Raw genomic sequence first — 19,854 nt, forward strand, 5'->3', positions numbered from 1 at the left:
TCTGTCTCTCTCTACCCTTTTCCATTCAGCATTCCCTCTCTCTCCCCATCCTTTCAGTGTCTCCCCTCTTTCTCTCTGCATCCTTTCATCCAGTCTCCCCTCTTTCTCTTCCTACTCTTTCATCCAGTGTCTTCCTCCTTTCTTGCCTCATCCTTCCAGTGTCTTTTCTCTTTCTCTCCCTAACCTTCCATCTCTGTCCTCTTTCTTTCCCTACCCTTCCATCCAATGTCTTCCCTCTTTTTATCCCCACCTATCCATCCAGTGTCTTCCCTCTTTCTCTCCCCATCCTTCCAGTGTCTTCCTTCTGCATCCTCTCATCCAGCATCTCCCCTCTTTCTATCCCCATCCTTCCAGCATCTTTCCTCTTTCTCTCCCTCCTTCCATCCAGCACCTTCTCTCCTTATTTCTCCTTCCTTCCAGCCACGGTCTCCCCCTTTCTGTCCATCCTTCTATCCAGCATCTTCTCTCTCTCCAGCCCTTTTCCATCCAGCGTGCTCCCCACTTTCTGTCCCCATCTTTCTACTCACCATCTCTCTCTCTCTCTCTACCCCTCTTCTATCCATATCCCCACTCTTCTATCATTTTTCCTCCCATCACTCCATTCAGCATCTCCTGCCTTCTTTCCACACCCCCTTTTCTCCCGATGAGCAGCAGCGGCCCCATCAAAACACAAATAGCAAGCATGGGGCCATTGCCTTTTCAGGTACATGCTGTCAGCTCTGCTGATCCTCTGCCCCACAACAGAAAGTTGACATCAGCCAGCATGCAAGTTGGGTGCACATCCACGGTATTCTATAATACTGCGCACAATGTTCCAGAACTTTCCAGACTTGCCTTTCCCCTCCCATGGGAATGCCCCGTTTGCAGTTGAATATGGATATGCTTAGACATTGTCCTATAACTGGGCACATAATTTATTTATTTATTGGGATTTATTAACCACCTTTATGAAGAGATTCACCCAAGGCAGTGCATAGCAAGTACAGTTTAACATTAAAAACTTACAGTTTTGTTAACAGCATAGTAAGAGTAAAATGACAATAAAATAAGTGTATTTCCATGCCAGTCTGCTGTTTCAGCCTTTTTCTGCACCTTGCATCCGTTGGAACATATTTCCATGCCAAGATTTGGGTGCAGAATTAGTGTCTAACTTTAGGCTCCATTTATAGAATTCCCTAGTTAACGTGTGCACTTTAAACACACTTGAATAATAAACTACCTATGTTTTCTTAAAAAAAAAAAAAAAACCCATCAATTCAAAAGTACATGTGCTAAAGGTTCTTGAATATCTTGCACCTTCGATTTGTACAGGTGATAGGAAGCGAAGGGGAATAAAAAAACATATGCACATTCTTTTATTTCTTCCCCAACCTACACATGACCGCAGGAAAGCTTCTTTGTTTGCCCTTTCAAAGCAAGACCACCAGTTTCCCATGATGCCATGGTAATAGCCACAAAAATTGGCCCTTGCTGTGGAATGGGCTAGAGACATGAAGCCTGATGTTGGGTGCAACTTGACAGCTGATGTTTCATTGATAGGAATGACATTAATGACGTATCCTCTCCCACCAAAACTTTAACTACTATAAAACACAGTCATAAGTAGAGAATTCTTTCATTGCTGGCTATTGAGAAATAGTCTTTCCAGTGTACTAACTTCATGAGTAACAGCAGTAACCCCAATCTTCTTTTTTGGCTCTCTACACCAGGGGTGTTGTTCAACCTAGGACCTCACCAGGTCAGGTTTTCATGATTTCCCCAATGAATATGCATGGGATCTATTTGAATAAAATAGAGGCAGTGCATGCAAATAGCTCTCATGCATATTCCTTGGGCAATCCTGAAAACCTGACTGGATTGCAGCCCTCGAGGACCGGGTTTGAACAACCCTGCTCTACACCATTATATCAAATCAGATGTGAGTGTGGATGGCTTCTCGTTCTCAACTATAAACTTCTCAGTAGGAGGCATAGCAGAGGTACCAACTCTGTGGGTGCTTGTGCCCCCAATATTGGAAGAAATTCCTGTATCTATGAGGAAGGTATCATTTGTGCCGAGTTTAGCATCCCCAATTTTTTTTTTTAAATTGGATCCTAAGAGCAAGTTAGCTATATTGTAAGGTGTTATTCAGATTTTGAGTCATCTCCCTACTCCATTGGCTCAATAAGGGAGGTACACTTGATGTGTCAATGAGTAGCACAGTTTTGCTGAATGGACAAGCATATATATTTACATTTACATAATTTTATGGCCTTGAGTTTCCAAATTTGCTGCTTAAGATGCTATGTGGGCATTTTCCGCCAAACTTACCACTGCCACATCGGAACCCTAGGAATAATCTGCATACGAATAGCTTGCAAAAGCTTTTACTTCACAGCCACGCATGAAAGAGGTTTGTGTCTTTTGGACCTTTTTCCAGTGGGCTTATCTCTGCTACCATCTCCACCACTGCCAGAAACCTAGAAACAGGAGGGGAGTAAGGCTGTTGATCTGCCTTGGCTGTGTCAGCTATGAATGGCTAGTGATCAAGGTGAAATGAGGCTGAGCTATTAGTCCTGACATCTGCCTGGTGCATCAATTCCAAGAAAAGAAGTTTATTTGGATAGTGGATTAGGGGAGGGAAACCACAAGTTGTTGTTTTTTGTTTGTTTGTTTTTTTATAATGGTTTATAGTTAATTAATCTACTGTATTTTGTTTTGAAAGGTTTTTGAAGGTTATAATAAATATTATATCACTATAGTCTGAATTAAAACCATAGGGGGGCACTTCTATAAAGTGGAACACTCTACCTACCTCTAGGTGCCACTTAGCATGTCAAAGACACCATGAAATTGACATTTAGGCACCTGTGAGTACTAGGTGCAGGGCTGCTTTTACCAATGGGCAAAAGGGGGCGTTGCCCCAGGCCCCCTGGGGCTCAGCCACACAATTGCCCATTGGTAAATTTAACCCTGTCTCACTTTTTCTCTGATCCCTCCCCCAGCTCCCTGGCAAGTCCTGCATCTGTCCCTCTCCCTTCCTCCTACGGCCCTTTGTACTTTTTTTTAGCTTTGTCAGCGACTCGGCTATGGCAATATTTAAGACAGGCCGCCAGCATAGGGCCTTCCCTCTGCGAGTCTCGCCTACTTCGGTTCAACTTCCAGTTTCTGCTTAGGCGGGACTTGCAGAGGGAAGGCCTTGACCGGGGTGGGGGGCCTCCAAAACCGTTTGCCCAAGATCCCAGAGGTGATTAAAGCTGCCCTGACTGGGTGCTATTCTATAAGGTAGCACCTAAGTGCCATAGTTTCTAACTGCAAGTGGTGTACATGTCGATGGAGCATAGGGGGTACCATGGGCATGTCTCCCAAAGTGTTACAAACTATATTTGTCACAAATTATGCCTGCCATTGGCATAATATAAGAGGGCACACTTACACATAGGCACACCAATGCTGATCTTATGCTACTATTATAAGATGTTGTTTTAGAATTGACATTAAGTGTATGGCACTGGGGCGCATAGACTGAGGATCCAGTTTGTAGAATTGCCTGTCACGTCTCTTTTTTTCTAAGAAGCAAAACAGGCATGAGTATTCTATACTAATGGATTGCTTTGGTTTATTAATCTATACATTTTTGTTATATAATAAGTTTATATGATCAGTAAAATCATGTATTCTGTTGCCTCCTAAGTGTCTTGGAATACAGAAGTATTCCACTTTTTTTTTGGTACGGTCGTTCCCCCTGCACATAAGCACCAAGCAGTAAAAGACGTATGGGGCTGGCACAAGTGCAATGGTTTCCATGGCAGTTCTTGAGTGGGGTGGATTGCCAGTGCTCTTCCCAGCCATCCCAAGGCAATAGAGGGTTAAGTGACCTGTCCAACCCCACAAGGAGCCACTGTGAGATTTGAGTTTGGGCCCTCCAGTTTGCTCCCTGCTCCTGCTGCTCTAACCATTAGGCTACTCTTCCACCCTTTTTACTATTTAAGTCTTTCTTTATATCGCCAAATCTTGATACTGTGTCAGTCAAGAGAGGCCTCTGTCTACTCATAGAATTGTTCCATATGACTTGCAAGTTACCAATGACAGATTTCCAAATGTCAATGCATGTTGGAATCCCATTACATGTCCACTCGTTGCCGTGTCAGCCCACTCAGTTCTGTTGATTACATTGCTGACATCTTTGAGGAATATCTTCTATCTATTATATAAATTAGAGACATTTCAGTCCAGGTGGCGCAAAGTCAGCATGGCTGAAATGCTGTGGGAGGGTGTGTAGTACTTAAACATCATCTCAGAACAAAGGTTTCAAAATCACATTTTTTTTCTGAAAATGTGGGGGTTGGGTATGTGAAAGAACACATTCTCCCTTTTCAGTGATGTGCCTCTCGCTTGTGGAGAGCTGTGAGTGATGGAGGTTAGTTGGGTGTGCTGAGTAGAGAACATTAGAGTCTATTATAAGGATATAAATGCTTGAGTACTCTATCAGCCTTGTTGACTGTTAGAGACTGATTAGGCCGAATTTTTCTGTAAACTGTAAGCCACAAGAGGATTTGTGCTGTAATTTCACAAGCACAAATCTGTAGATTGAATACTGTGAACCTACATACTGCCAGTTATTTAACAATTGAAGTCTTTGAATGGTTTACCGTGTTTATGAATTGAGTGAACAGGCAGAAGCATAGATGAAATTAAACCCCAGAGATAGAGATAGTCACTCGATAGGTACCGCATCCTCAGCTGTCTCTATCTGATTTTGTTTAAATTAAAGCCATAGATTTCTATGAAACAAAAATGAAGTCTCTCAGCTTTCTGCTTTGTTCCCTGAAATTACTATAGCTGCCTACTGCTACTGATTATAAGTGGAATTCTAGCTGTAGAAAATTTGAAAATGGAGCAGAAGACAAAATTTATTTAAATGTGGAACAATGTATTTGTTAAAATCATACCACACTGACAATAACCTAGTGTATTACTTTCTAACATTTGCATTATTAAACTAACAAAGGGCAAATCTGTTTAAAATCATGACTGGTTATAATTTGTCAGTATTAATGTAGTGCAGCCAGCCTTATCCTTTGTTATAAAGGGGCTTCGAAAACATTATATACATTTGCATTTATGCAATAGGGAATCTTAGAGAGACAGCTTTCAAAGGGTCATTCAGTAGCTGTATAAACCAGATAAGTCAGCTGGAGAAGTAGCTTAATGGTTTGAGCCAGAGTGCTGTGAACTAGGGGAACCTGGGTCAAATCCCAATGCAGCTCCATGTGCTCTTGAGCAAGTCACTTAGGAGATTCTACATATGGCACCTAAAAAATTGGTGCTGAAATCAGTGCCAACTAAGCGTATTCTATAATCGACACATAGAGAGGCGCTGATTATATTTATTTATTTATTATATTTATTTATTTATTATATTTGTATCCCGCACTTTCCCCCTAAAAGCAGGCTCAATGCGGCTTACATTGTAATAGGTAACACACAATTTTGTTATGTAAAGTAGGAAATTAAGTATAACATAATAGAAGGATGGATGGGTAGTAAATGGATGGGTAGGTAGGTAGAGACAGGTTATAGAGAGTTGATATTTCAGTGCCGATATCTGCATGAATCCATTTACACCAATGAAAACCTGGTGTAAATCCAAGTGCGTAGATTTAGGTGCACTGGGTCATATTATATAACTAGGCACCTAAATTTTGCAACACCCATGAAACGCTAATTTCTCTGCCTATAACCATACCCCTGTTTTTATCCGCATGTTTGAAGTTCGGCACACATCGATACAAAATACGCTTAGCAAGTTGTGCGCCTAAATTCTAATCAGTGCCAATTAGTGTTCATTATTGCTTACTAGTAAAAAAGGCCCGTTTCTGTAAGAAATGAAACGAGCGCTTGCAAGGTTTTCCTTTGAGTGTGTATGTTTGACAGAATGTGTTTGACAGTGACTGTATGTGAGAGAGAGTGAATGTGCGAATGTGTGTGTGTGTGACAGAGTGTGTGTGGTGTGTGAGACTGTGTGAGAGAGAGAGACTGTGTGTGTGTGAGTGAGAGATATACTGTGACAGAGTGTGTGTGTGTGTGTGGGCCGACTTAGTATGTGGGAGAGAGAAAGACAGAATGTCGATTGATTGTGCGTGTGTGTGTGTCACGGACAGAGAGACACAGCGAGGCTGTGTGAGAGAGAGAGAGTGATTCACTGTGTGTGTGAGATACCGACAGAGTGTGTGTGTTTGTGTTAGAGAATGTGTCTGTGAGTCAGAGAGAGGGTGGGATGCGGGGTAGGTGATTTTCGAGGAGGGGGTGGGCGACATGCACAGAGGGGGCTCGTCGGGGCCAGTCAGGGGTGGGGAGGGTAGCAGCATGGGTGTAGGCATCGCAAGGAAGTTTGTGTGCGTGTGTGACAGACATTGTGTGTGTATGTGACAGAGGGGTAGGGGCGGGCGTGGCGATTTTGGAGGTGGGTGGGTCGACATGCAAGGAGGGGGATCGGCGGGGCCAGACTCGGAGGGGGGAGTGTGAGAGATGGAGTGTGTGTGTTAAACACCGTAGCAATGTATGTGTGTGTGTGTGTGTGTGTGTGTGAGAGAGAAAGAGTGTGTGTGTGTGTGTGTGTTTGTGTGGGAGAAAGAAACTCCTCAGTCAGCAGCTGGAGCTAGCAGCAGTGGAATAGGTCTGATGTTCGTCAGAGTGAGTGCTGCTCGAGTAGGGTGCTGCTCGAGTTGTGCGCTGGTCCACTTCTACACCCTGTATATGAGGCTCCAGCTTTTTCCTGGGTTGGTCCTACCGCGACCTTCGTAGTCAGCGTGGTGCTGCAACGTCTGTCTCTCCCTGGCCAAGCCCTCGTGAACCGGTTGGTGTTTCATCGGGTTGCGCCTCCCGGATGCCTCTTCTCAGCTGCTGGCTCAGTCAGATCCAGTCTCTCCCTGCAGTTTCCCGAAGAGCCCAGGGCCCGAACCAGCAGGGAGAAGCGTGGTCATAATCCATGCTATGCCGGCCATCATGGCAGCGCCGGTGCGGCGCTCTTGCCACTGCTGCAGTTTGGAGCGCCAGCCATTTTGGCAGTGCTGGTGCTCCAAGGATAGTGCTTCTCTTCCGGGCGCGGGGCCCGGGAACTCTTGCCACGCCTCCGATGCCCCGGTTTGGCCATTTGCGTCCTGGCTCCACCTCCTCCGGCTGGCTGGCCAATCTGTATCTCTCTTGCCTGCTGATTCCAGCCTGCCTTGGATTGTGTTGTCGTTGAAGCTCTGCCTCCGCCCCTGTGCCCTGCCCTTTTCACCCCTCCTCCTCCGGCTCTGACGTCAGCCTGATCTACGGAGCCTAGTAGACCAAGGAGCCACGGTCTCAGTCAGCAAGTTGAATAGAACGTTGGAGGTGAGAATTATTATATAGGAAGTGCTGTTATCAGCACTCAGCTGATAGCCAATTAAGTTACATGCAGTGTTATAGAATCGTGCTGATTTTGGCGCCTAAATCTAAGTGTACTATATAGAATCTCGGGGTTAATGCTCTATTGCCTCAGGTACAAACTCAGCAATCCTTTTACTAAAAGGTATTAAGCCCTTAATACATGGGCAGCGCACACAACAGGCTACCGCAGAAATGCATTAAAACTTTTTTCAGTATTTTGCATGTTTACATGCACTAGTCCGTGTGTTACTGATTTTTCAAAAATATTTTTCAGAGGAAGCATGTCAGGAGCTGAGAGGGGGTGTCCCTGTGTTACCCAGCTAACATGTTATGTTTTGCAGGTACCATACACTAATGGGAACATTAGGGCAAGATCTGCTAATTAAAAAAAAAGCCCTAAAAATGTATTGCTTTAAATCTGGGCATAGCGCACAGGAAATTCCCATATGAAAATGCATTAAGGCCAGATTTTACTTCACCTTAGATTGTGAGCCCTCTAGGGATAGAAAAATACCTCCTGTACCTAAAAGTACACCTCTTCAGGCTTTCAGGTAGTATATAAAAATTGGAAATAGAAAATAGATTCCCTTAGTGAAGATTTTTACCCTCAAAGAGTGCAATTCTGTTAAAAAAAATAGGTGCTTACTTTCCTTTGTAGAAAACTAGTGGAATCGGGTATATACATATATATGTAGTTAGACATGAGAGGTTATACCAGCAATACAGCTAGTGTAAATGCTTACACCTAAATATCGGAGATATGTGCCTAACTTATAGAATTCTATGGGGCTCACTTTCAAAAGAGAAAAACATCTCAAAAATGGCATAAAATGGCATTTGGACATTTTTTGCTATTTTCAAAACTCGAATTTGAGACATTTTTCTCTGCAGTGCATCCAGATCACAAAGGGGGCATGTTGGGGGCGGGATTTGGGCATTCACAAAACTTGGAAGGTTTTCTGTCGTAATGGAAAGAGCAAAAATGTTCAGGGCTAAAACTTAGACATTCTGGTCTAGACCTGTTTCAATCACACATAAGACACGAAAAGGTACCCTAAATGATGATATGACCACTGGGGGGATTAAGGCATGACCCCCCTTACTCCCCCAGGGGTCAATGACCCCCCTCCCACCCCCAAAGATATGAAAGAAACAGTACACCAACCTCTTTGACAGTTTCATATGTTATGGCCAGGTCTGTTAGAGCAGCAAGCAGGTCCCTGGAGTAGCCTAGTGGTTGGTGCAGTGAGCTGTAGAGAAGGGGACCCAAGCCCATATCTCAGTCTAACTGTGGTGGAACGTATGAGCCCTCTAGGTGTTACCTACATGTAAGTGGCACCTGCAGGCATAAGAGCTATTGTTGGGTACAGTAGGTTTTTGTTGGGCTTCCCATACAATTTAAGGGGGTAATGGTGAGATGTGTATCTAGGAGCTTTTATGTGAAGTCCACTGCATGACCTGTTCCTTTTTCAGACATCTGCTTAAAAAAAGTGATTATGACTTTGAGACTACTTTTTATATTTCAATAGTTTTCACAACAGATGTCTTAAACAAAACTTCCCCTACTCACAATTTCTACGCTTAAGGAGACTTTGTGGTGATTTTGAGGAATTTGAAACACAGACTAAACCAATGCCAACTTCAAAACAGCCTAATCATAATGTAGGCCACCATCCATGTGGGATCTGTTCTGTTTGTGCCTCATCTCTGGACATTACAGCTTTTATTGGCTCTCTGTCACATTATGCATTAAAGACAGTTATTGACTTAGAGAAATAGATTCTGCTACTTTTATTTTTTAATGTTGGGCTTTAGTTTGTGTATTTTTAACACAATGCTGGAGACTGCGTTGGGCCGGCAGTACTTCTGGATTGCTGCACGGCAACCTTTTAGTAAAAGGACCCCATAGAGAATAAGTCTATAAGAAGGTGCCTATTTTTAGGCACCGTGGGTCAGATTCAGTAAATGGTGCTCAAAGTTAGGCGCCAGTTAGATGCAATATGAGCTGTGTCACTCATAGTGAGGTTTTGGCACCAATATGCATTACAGTTATTGAGCTTAGGGGAATGGATTCCACTACTTTTATTGTTGAATGCTAGATTGTAGTTTGTGCATTTTTTAACAGTTAGATGAAATATGAGATGTGTCGCTCATAGTGAGGTTTTGGCGCCATTTTTTCACATCACCAATGTCTGTTTCTAAGTAAGAGAAAAGTTGAATATGTTTCTAACACTCACTAGTACTTTGGAAATGAAAATAAACATGGTTTGTTGATAATGGGTATGAACTTGCATTCGGGACACATTCCAGGTCAGCACTTGTTATGTGATTAGAGTAGCAATGAATTCTATACATTTGAGCACTCTTGGAAAGCATGTGGAGACCAGCCATAGAGTAGAAGATTGAGTAGAAGGAAGATGTAGGGGGTGTTTTGTTGCATATGGGAATTTCATGTCTACTGAAACTGGAAGAATCTCAACAGTGAAAATTTGGTAGACCAAATGGATCTTCATCTGCTAACATTTACTATGAGATTCTTTTCGCTAAAATTCAGTTGTTTTGCACTTACCTCCAGATTCTATATATGGCAACTAAAGATGCATGTGTAAAGAAGCAAGCATAGATGATTTGCATGTGCACTTTATTTGTCTAACAAGCTAATCAGTGCCGATAATTGGCCATGAACAAGCAATTATCGGCACTAATTGGCACTAATTAGAATTTACATGCACAGCTGTCTAAGCATATTCTGTAAAGTGGTATGTGTAAACCTTAATGTGCAGATCACAAAAGAGGGTGTGACCATAGGAGGGACATGGGCAGGCCATGGGCTTTCCTGAAATTTATATGCATTGTTAGAGAAGATGCTTGATTCATGTCTAAATAAGATGTGGACATTTACACCAGGTTTTAATTGGTGTAAATGGCTGTGCCTAAATTTTAGTCACGGGGATGGCCACTACGCGTTATAGAATTGTGTGAAGCGCATTTTGCGCTAATTTTTTTCGGTCCCATATATAGAATCTGGCCCTTACTCTGCATATAAAGGTCCTTTTACCGAGCTGCGGTAAACAAGGCCCTGTGGTAGTGGTGGGGGCCATTTTTAGTGCTGTGGGTGAAAATCCCCTAAAAAAAATGGCCATGCAATAAAATTACTCTTACTGCGTGGCCATGCGGCAGGGAGCACTTACCACCCCCTTAATTAGGAAGTGATAAGGTAACTGTATCCGCACTATCAGCAACAGTGGCAATGTGTGGTAAGTTACTGCAAAATGTAGCCTACACTTAGAGGATATGCAGTTGTCACTTGAATTAGCACCTGTGGCTGTGTGTTGTCACTGCATGCTAATTCATGAATTAACTGCTTATAGCACTTTAGCAAAAGGCCCTTTACTTTATTGTATGAAATTAGCATGAGATCCCTTCAAGTTCCATTGTTTCATTATTTTGCACCATCAGCAAGAAAACAGCAAATATTTTATATAATATGTCATTTTTCTGTGCTTTCTGTATCAAAAAGAAAAAATGAATTGTGATACTTTTATATAAGCCCCTTCCCCAAATCAAACCTTATACACTGCCGTTTTATAATGACCAGTGTACATGTTTTATGGTTACAGGAAGCCTTCATAATGGCAAGTATGGATCACCCTCACCTCGTACGACTATTGGGTGTCTGCTTGAGCCCTACTATCCAGCTAGTCACTCAACTCATGCCTCATGGCTGCCTTCTGGACTATGTTCATGAACACAAAGATAATATTGGTTCTCAGCTCCTGCTTAACTGGTGTGTCCAGATTGCCAAGGTAGGCTTCCATATTTTTTTTCATAATCCATTGAAGGAATTTGTCCAGCTACCCTACTGTTATTTCTACCAGTTGGAAATCTGTGAAACTCATGACTACAGTATTCACATAGGTTGAATAGTATGTGGACATCAATTCTCAACTAAATATTGATTCAGGCTATGTAAATATTGATTGGAAAACAGAGAACTGAAAAGGCAATGACAGGCAAAGCTTGCTCACTTCTCTTGACTGCATTGTGAGGTGTTAGAGGCCTTGATTACATTCTGCCCAACCAAGCTTTGAAAAAAATAACGCCACAAAACTGTCACGCCATGTGATACAACAGTCTTTCTAATTTAATCGAACAAATATTCAGTATTCAAGGGAGATAACACTGCTCCCCATTAGGGCTTATGGCAAACTCAAAGGTCATATGGTTTTGCAAATCTACATGTCAGTTCCTTTTATTTGGTATTTAATGTGTTTATGAAAGGCTTTTGTTTCGTTGAATTAGAGTGTGGAAAAGGTCAATGACTCATGACTTATTACATAGATTATTTTATGGCTCTAATATTTTCCTACTCAGATGAAGGGTTTGCAATATATCTTTTCATGTTATCTCAAAAATATGTCATATATGAGGAGCCTGTTCACTAAGGGGTGAATTCTATATATGGCAGCAAAAAAGCGCTATTCTATAAGCTGTGCATAAAGGAGCCCTTTGACAAAGGTGCGGCAAAATTTGGCCTACGGTAGTGTGAGCACATATATTGGACACACGCTGGACCATTTCTCCAGCGCATCTGAAAAAAAATGAGGGGTTTGGGCTAGAAAATGGACATGCAGCAAAATGAAAACCAGTGTGCGTCTATTTATGGCCTGAGCCCTTAACACTACCCATTGATATAGCATTAAGGGCTCACACATTACCCATATGGTAACCGTCCAGCACGCACCAACTGCCAATTACCGCCAGGAATGCCCCCGTGGTAGAAAATATAAAATTATTTTCTACTGCAGGATTTTGACACGTGACAAACTTAGAATTACTGCCAGGAGCATACGCTAGCTGGGCGGTAATGCCAATCTGAAATGCGCTGCACGCGCATAGGCCCTTACATGCCTTTGTAAAAGGGCCCCAAAGCTAAGTGCGGTTTAAAGAATAGTGGTTACGCCAAGGAATCATGCCTAACTTTAGGCATGGTCATTTGCACCAGCTGAAACTTGGTGCAAATGTACGTGCCTAAATTAGGTGCATATCCCCCCCTTATTCAATAACAACGCACGTAAATTACTTCAAAGAAAATTTTTTATTATCTGTTTGCCTTTCAAGCTGCTACAGTTTGGAAATTTATACCAGTTATTTGACAACATATTACTAACTAGATTATGTTTAAGAAAGGCCTAAAGACATTGTTGTTTCAGATATATGTGACTAAGAAATAATTGATTGCAGTTACCTTTATTATCTATTTTTCTCTTATGATACTGTTTAGGTTCAAGTACATCTCGCAATCATACTATGTAATTTCCTAGACTATTGTGTTCTAGAATCTTGCTGTAATCCGCTGTGAACTATTTATATGGGAACGGCGGGCTATAAGTGAACTAACTGTAAGTGTAAATGCTAAGATTGCCCCCGCTCTACCCGTGACCCTCCCATTTCTGTGTCTCCTTTTTTTACTCGCACATAAAATTTCGACATGGATCCTGTTCCTAAATGTATGGGCGTAAATTCCAAAGAAATCTAATTAGTGCCATATGTATGCTTTTGCTAGTTCTGATTCTCTGTTTTACGTGGAGGCACAGTAAACCTGCTCAGAGCAGGTAGCTAAACTCTTATAGTTTCTGGTGAAATACAGGTGATATATCCCATGAAGCAGGCAGTTTGTCGAAACTTGGCTGCATCAGGTGTCCTTTCACCACTTGCACCAATAACATTATCTGTGGTTGCTATACTGCCTTTGTGTCTTGTGCATGCTGGCACTCCTACCATTGCACCTTTATAAAATGAATACAGAAACATATGTTTGTATCTGCCTTTTGTGGAACAGTCTTCCAGGATAATCCCTAGTAGTACACAATTGATTCTCCACAAAGTTACACTTTCACTGAAGCAGATACAATGTTCTGCATGTACTATGTGTGGTTATGCACATATTTGAAAAAGTACCCATGTCCTTTGCCGTCTGTACCTCCGACACATAAATTATGCCTACTCGCAGTCTCTGTAAAAGTACATATGCTCATGTGTACTTAATTGCACCTGCATATCCACTTCCCAAGTGTCAAACATGCTTTACAAAAGGAAATGCTTTATAAAATTACCCTGAGTGGAATGAAATAGGTTGCTTGGAAAGTTTTAGGGCCCCTTTTACTATGCCACGTAAGCATCTACGTGTACCCAACGTGTGCCAAAATGAACTTACCGCCCGACTACCGCGTGGATCTTGCGGTAATTTCATTTTTGGCGTGCGTCCGCCACGCCCATCTGAAAAATATTTTTTATTTTCTGGCACACATAGCGGATGCACACGCACATAGGTCATTATCACGCAGATTCTTTAACGCTAGGTCTACGGCTGGCGGTAAGGTCAGACACCCAAAATGGACATGCAGCAATTTTGATTTTGCCACACTTCCATTTTCGGGGGAAAAAAGGCATTTTTGGTCCGTGCGCTGAAAATATTTCTGCTTGCACCCCAAACCTGTGCCTATACTACTGCAAGCCACTTTTTACCACAGCTTAGTAAAAAGGACCCCTTAAACTCTTAGTAACACTAAAATATCATTTTCAAGGTACCTAATATTTAAACCCTGAAGGCAAAAAAAGCAATCAATTTCTTTACTTAAAGATTGAAAAAAAGATCTGTTAAACTAATACCAAGAAGGATAGAGAGACAGTGTAATTATATGAGCAATAACAGGGAGACTACAAAGGGGACAATATTCAGAGGAACCCACTGTGATCAGAATTAAGAAGAAAATGTGAATTAAACCTCTCTGAATTTCCCCATCCCTATAGTAAAATGTTCATTTTTATTCATCCTTTCTTTGCAACAGAAGGTTCTTTGGAATTTTCAATCAAAATCAAATCAAAAGGACAATTCTATAACTGGGAACTAATATTTGGGCACCATGGGCTAGATTCTATATATCATGCCTTGCCTTTCATGTGGAAATCCAAATGTATTCTACACAGTAAGCTTTAATTTTATTTAGGCATATGTTAAAGAATACGCTGAGTGCTGCACCACATAACTAAATTTAGTCATGGTCAATTATATCAACTAAAACCTGGTGTAAATCCCGAAGCCTAAATTAGGTGCAGAATGGGTGTATTCTATAACAATGCGTATAGATTTAGAAATGGCCAGACCCACCCATTCCACTCCCATAACCATGTGACTTACAATTTTCCGGAAAAAGTGCACCTCCACCACCTTTGTGGTCTCTCTCTTACAATTTTCATGCATCACATTACAGGATACGTTTAGCAAGTAGCGCGCGTATATTGTAATGAATGCCAAGTAGTGCTGATAATTGCTTGTAACATCCAATTATCAGCACTGATTAGCTTGTTAGCTAATTAAGTTATGTGCATTGTTATGGAATACACTTTGATGTTTGCGTGGAAATCGAGGAGTGATATATAGAATCCCAGGGCATTTGTTCTTGTAAGTGTATTGAATATGGCCACTTTTTCACGGGGAAATGTTCCCTTACACATGTAAATGACTGCAAAGTGACTAAGAGGCTTATTTTCAAAGCACTTAGCCTCCCAAAGTGCTTTGAAAATATGCCTCTAAGTGCTATTCTGTAAGGGTGCAGGTAAGCGACATGGCACTTAACTGCAAGGAGGGCGTTCAAATGGGTGGAACATAGGAGGGACATGAGCACTGCTGCAACTTATGTGCATAACTTACAGAATACTTGAAGTTTCTGCAACTTTACCACATTTAGGTGCCCGTAGTTATGCCAGGTACACTGATGCATAAACATAAGGTGCACTGATGCCAGTTTCTGCTAGTTTCCAAGAATGGAATCTGGGCATCCAAATGTTCTTATACAATCATGCTGAAAAGTTATGTATCTAGAAGTCCACAATGGCTTTATACTTGCTAATATGATCCAATCAGTAAATACTAAGTGCAAGCTGCAATCAAACAATAAATGTTTCAAAGAGTTATCTTCATATTAACATTGGGAGGAAAAGACTTCAGAAGCTCAGCACTTCAATATTATTGTAGACTTTTATCTTACAGCTGAGCTGCTTCCTCATTAAGGAGATGGGGATGGGACTTGATGTACTACCTTTCTGTGGTTACAATCAAAGCGGTTTACATATTATATACAGGTACGTATTTTGTACCTGGGACAATAGAGGATTATGCGACTTACCCAGAGTCACAAGGAGCTGCAGTGGGAATCGAACCCAATTCACCAGGATCAAAGCCAGCTGCACTAACCACTAGGCTACTCCACTTTAGTCAGAGAAAAACCTCCCCAATATATATTTCATCTTTTTAACAACGTTTTATAAATGTTTTCAAAACCAATATTTTTTGAGGCAGTTGAAATTCAATTTCCAAATATAGTTCTTATAACATAATGGTAACTTAGCTTGAAATTGGCCACTGCTCAACAGGGTGCTTCCGTTTTACTTATTGCTTCTTCAGGATCTGTTGCTAATTGTTACCAATCATACTGCCCTACAAAATAGTCAAATATCAAATTTGACTTGTTCTATATTGTTCATATAAAATTTAAAAAGCTCAAATACAAGGCATACCAAACTTAAATTTACTGAAACAAAATGACACTAGCAGATCTCAGGGGCCCTTTTACTAAGCCACATAGGAGCCTATGCGTGCCCAACATTCACCAATTTGGAGTTACCACCCAGTTACCGCATGACCCTTGTGGTAATTTCATTTTTGCACGCATCTGCTGCACACGTTTGAAAAATACTTTTTATTTTCTGACGCATGTCAGCTACACATGTATGTCATTACTGCCCAGTTACTGTATAAGACCTTACCGCTAAGTCAATGGCTGGCGGTAAGGTCTCAGACCCAAAATGGACATGCGCCAATTTTAATTTTGTTGCACGTCCATTTTTGGCAAAAATGTTAAAAAGGCCTTTTTTTACAGGCTCGCTGAAAAATGGATCTGCGCACACCCAAAACCCATGCCTACACTACCGGAGGCCACTTTCAGCGCACCTTAGTAAAAGAACCCCTCAATTTGTATATGGTATTTATTTTATTTATTATGGCATTTATATCCCACATTTCCCAATTTACGTTGTTTCAATGTGGTTTACAAACAATATAATATGGTTACATTTGAAGGAATGATCTGTGTTAGTGGCATGTGAATGTGTGCATTTTAGTGGCAATAATGGTATAAACAATTGACTATCTGATTGACATGTCTAGTTTGTTGTCCCTATGTTTCTTCATAGACAAACTTATTGAAGAAGAATGCATTAAGTTGTTTTCGGACGATCAAGTAATGATTCATGTTTCTTAAGGTGTTTGGTAGCATGTTCCAGTTCTTAGTGCATAGATATGTGAAGCTTCGTGAGTAAATTGAGATGTATCTTTGTCCCTCGCAATTGGGAAAGCGTAGTGTGAGATAATATCTCTATTCCATGCTTATGTTTCATATTGGTAAGGTTAATATGTCTGCCATGTAACTTGGCACTAGAATGAATATGATTTTGTATGATAGCATACATAGTTTGAAGGATATTCTTACTTTGACTGAGAGCCAGTGCAAGGCCTTGAGTTGTGGTGTGGCTCTGTCGTAGCATTATTTTCCACGAATGAGCCTTGTTGTGGTGTTTTGTGTCATTTGTACTTTTCTTAGGACTTGATCGCAATCTGTATATATTTCGTTACAGTAGGTGTAACCTTAGGTGTGCTAAGGTTAGTGTTTGCACTAGCATATGGAAGACTATTCTTGAAAGTAGCCTCTTATGTGTCTTAGTTTCCACATTGTTCAGAACATTTTTTTAATGACATTTGACATCTGTTGGTTGAATGACATGTTCCTCTCTATTGTATTCCCTAGTGCTTTCAGGCTGTCTGCTATCGGTTGGCATATCCATTCAGAGTGATGCTGGGGAAGGTGTTCTTGAAGTAGGTGGAAGTGAGAATTAACAATTGTGTTTTTTATCTGATTAGTTTTCATTTGATGCAGATGCCCAGGATTCTAGTATATTTACTCCTTGGGTTATCTTGGTTGCAATTTCAGTTGTGTCTATGTTGAATAGTATGTAGATTTATACATTATCTATGTAAATAAATAGGTTGAATTCATATCTTGCTAGTATGTTGGCTAATGAGGCCATGATTATGTCGAAAAGTAAAGGTGATATTGGTGATCCTTTGGGACTATGCATTTTGCCATCCATTTGGGGGAGAGAGTGTGTTACCCATCTTTACTTGGTATGATCTGGATGTTAGAAATCCCTTGAACCATTTCAGTACTTCTCCATCAATGCTGAATTTGTCCATTATTCTTATCAGGATCTTGTGATCAACAATGTCAAAGGTGCTTGACATGTCATATTAGAGGAGTAGGATTTTCTTGCCTTTTCTCATTTTCCTTTTGATGTTGGCTAATAGTGTTATTAGTACTGTTTCTGTGCTGTGTTATGGCCTGAATCCTGATTGTGAGTCGTGAAGTATGGAGAAATTGTTGAGGTATGCCATGAGCTGTTTGGCTACTAGCCTTCCATGACCTTGGTCATGAGAGGTGTGGAGGCCACTGGTCTGTAGTTGGAGATTTCACTTTTGCTCTTTTGTGTGTTCTTTGGGATTGGTTTAAGAACTATTCTGCCCTTTTCTGTTGGAAATATACCTTTTGATAGCATGTACGCTGTGTGCAATCAAATTTGTTCTATGAAATGTTCTGGGTCATTGTTCATTAGGTAGCTGGGGCATTCATCTAGCCAACAGAATGCTTTGGAGTATTTTTTTTTAGTTTGATTAACAGTGTCAAGTGTGGGAGTATTGAATGATGTCCAAATTTGGACCATAATGATGATGCTTTTGTGTTTCATTTCCATTTCCTCTATATATGTGTCTAGGTATCTGTGGTCATTTATTAGCCCCCTCCTTTAGATCTACAGGCTTCTTTTCAAAGTAATTTGCCAGTTCTTGTGTGGATGGGGTCTCTTTCTGCAATGTCACCTGCTTTGTGTCAAGTAGGTTGTATACTAGTCCATAAAGGTTACTTGTGTTTTTGTAGTTTTTTCCTATTTCTTCTTTGTAGTGTTCCATTTTGCATGTCTTTTGCTTATCTTATAGTTTTTTTTATTTCTTTTTTCATTCCAGCTTGTTGGTATCATTGGTCAAATTCAATGTCCATTAATTGACACTCTAAAAAATATATCTAATACTACATATTTCACTGGTCTGTCTCAAACTCTGTTAATTGCAATAGTATCTCCCAACTCTGCTCCCAGACTGCCCCAGCACTAACCAGGGTGCCACAATGGTCTGACGGGATATATATTTATGTATTTAATGATCAAATTTATATCCCATCAATCCAGACCATCTAGGTAGGTTACAACTTACACTCATAAAAGTTAAAACACAATTCAAATTAACAAACATATTAAAAACATAAAAACACACAATTCCTCAAAAAAGAAATGTTCAGTGTCATCATTCAATGAAATGCCTCATTAAATAGAAAAGTCTTTAGCTGTTTTTTTTAAACATTAATAGTGAAGTAATTTGGCGAAGTTCTAAAGGAAGAGTGTTCCACATATTTGGTTCAGCTACACTGGCCCGATCTTCCTGCAAGCGGACCTCCTGAAAAGAAGGAGCATCCAAAAGGTACTGGCCTTGTGACCTCAAACCTCTTAACGGATGATAAACTTTCAAGCTCTGTGCAATAACCAATGGAACATCATCATGCAAAGCCTTGAATATTAACATCAAGATTTTAAATTTGATATGCCAGACAATAGGAAGCCAGTGAAGCTCAACAAGCTGTCCTGGTATGTTCTGCTGATTAACCGGATTTGGCCCAGTCAGTGGGAGTTATCCAGGTAGGAGCCGCTCCTACCCAGATAACTCCCTTTGAAAACTGACCCCTTAGATTGTAAGCCACTGGAGAGAGGAAAGTATTACTGTACTCAAGTGTAATTTGCCCTGAGCTACAACTGATAAAGGCATGAGCTGAATCCAAAATTCCCTTGTCTTGCCCTTACAAGGCTAATTACATAATTATGTTTTACTAGTTCCTTTTCTTGAACTCTTATCTGCAAGGACAAGGCTGTGATAATTATCACTTCAAGTAAGTATATTAACATAAGTGTAGTTTGCAAATTGAAGGAGTCTTTTAGGAGGTTTGGTGAACACATTCAATCAAATTAAATCAAGAGACTCTTACTATTATAGTCACCACCATACACTGTGAGAAGGCATTCCAGAAACCAAGAACCCGTTTTGTTCAACAAAAAAAAAATTAAGAAAGAAGATATTCCTTGGTGCCTCATATCATGACCCATTTTTTAGAGTATCTTTTCCACTAAGGAAGATCTGAATTGGCAGAACAATAATGTTAGAAAAATATGCTCTGGAGCCTGGCAGGTGACATGTTGAGAGTCTGATGTCCCAGGTGGCTGCTCAATTGAGGACCATACTGA

General features: G+C 40.9%; 1 protein-coding gene across 1 annotated transcript in view; it reads left to right on the top strand.

The window, feature by feature from the left end:
- Positions 1-19,854, top strand: part of ERBB4 (erb-b2 receptor tyrosine kinase 4) — a 1,861,028-nt gene that overhangs the window by 1,605,022 nt on the left and 236,152 nt on the right. Inside the window, exon 20 of the mRNA XM_030209189.1 lies at positions 11,016-11,201. Within this exon, the coding sequence (XP_030065049.1) occupies positions 11,016-11,201 (186 nt within the window). The remainder of the gene's footprint in view (positions 1-11,015; positions 11,202-19,854) is intronic.

Source organism: Microcaecilia unicolor, chromosome 7 (assembly GCF_901765095.1).
Source record: "Microcaecilia unicolor chromosome 7, aMicUni1.1, whole genome shotgun sequence".
Lineage (NCBI taxonomy): Eukaryota > Metazoa > Chordata > Amphibia > Gymnophiona > Siphonopidae > Microcaecilia > Microcaecilia unicolor.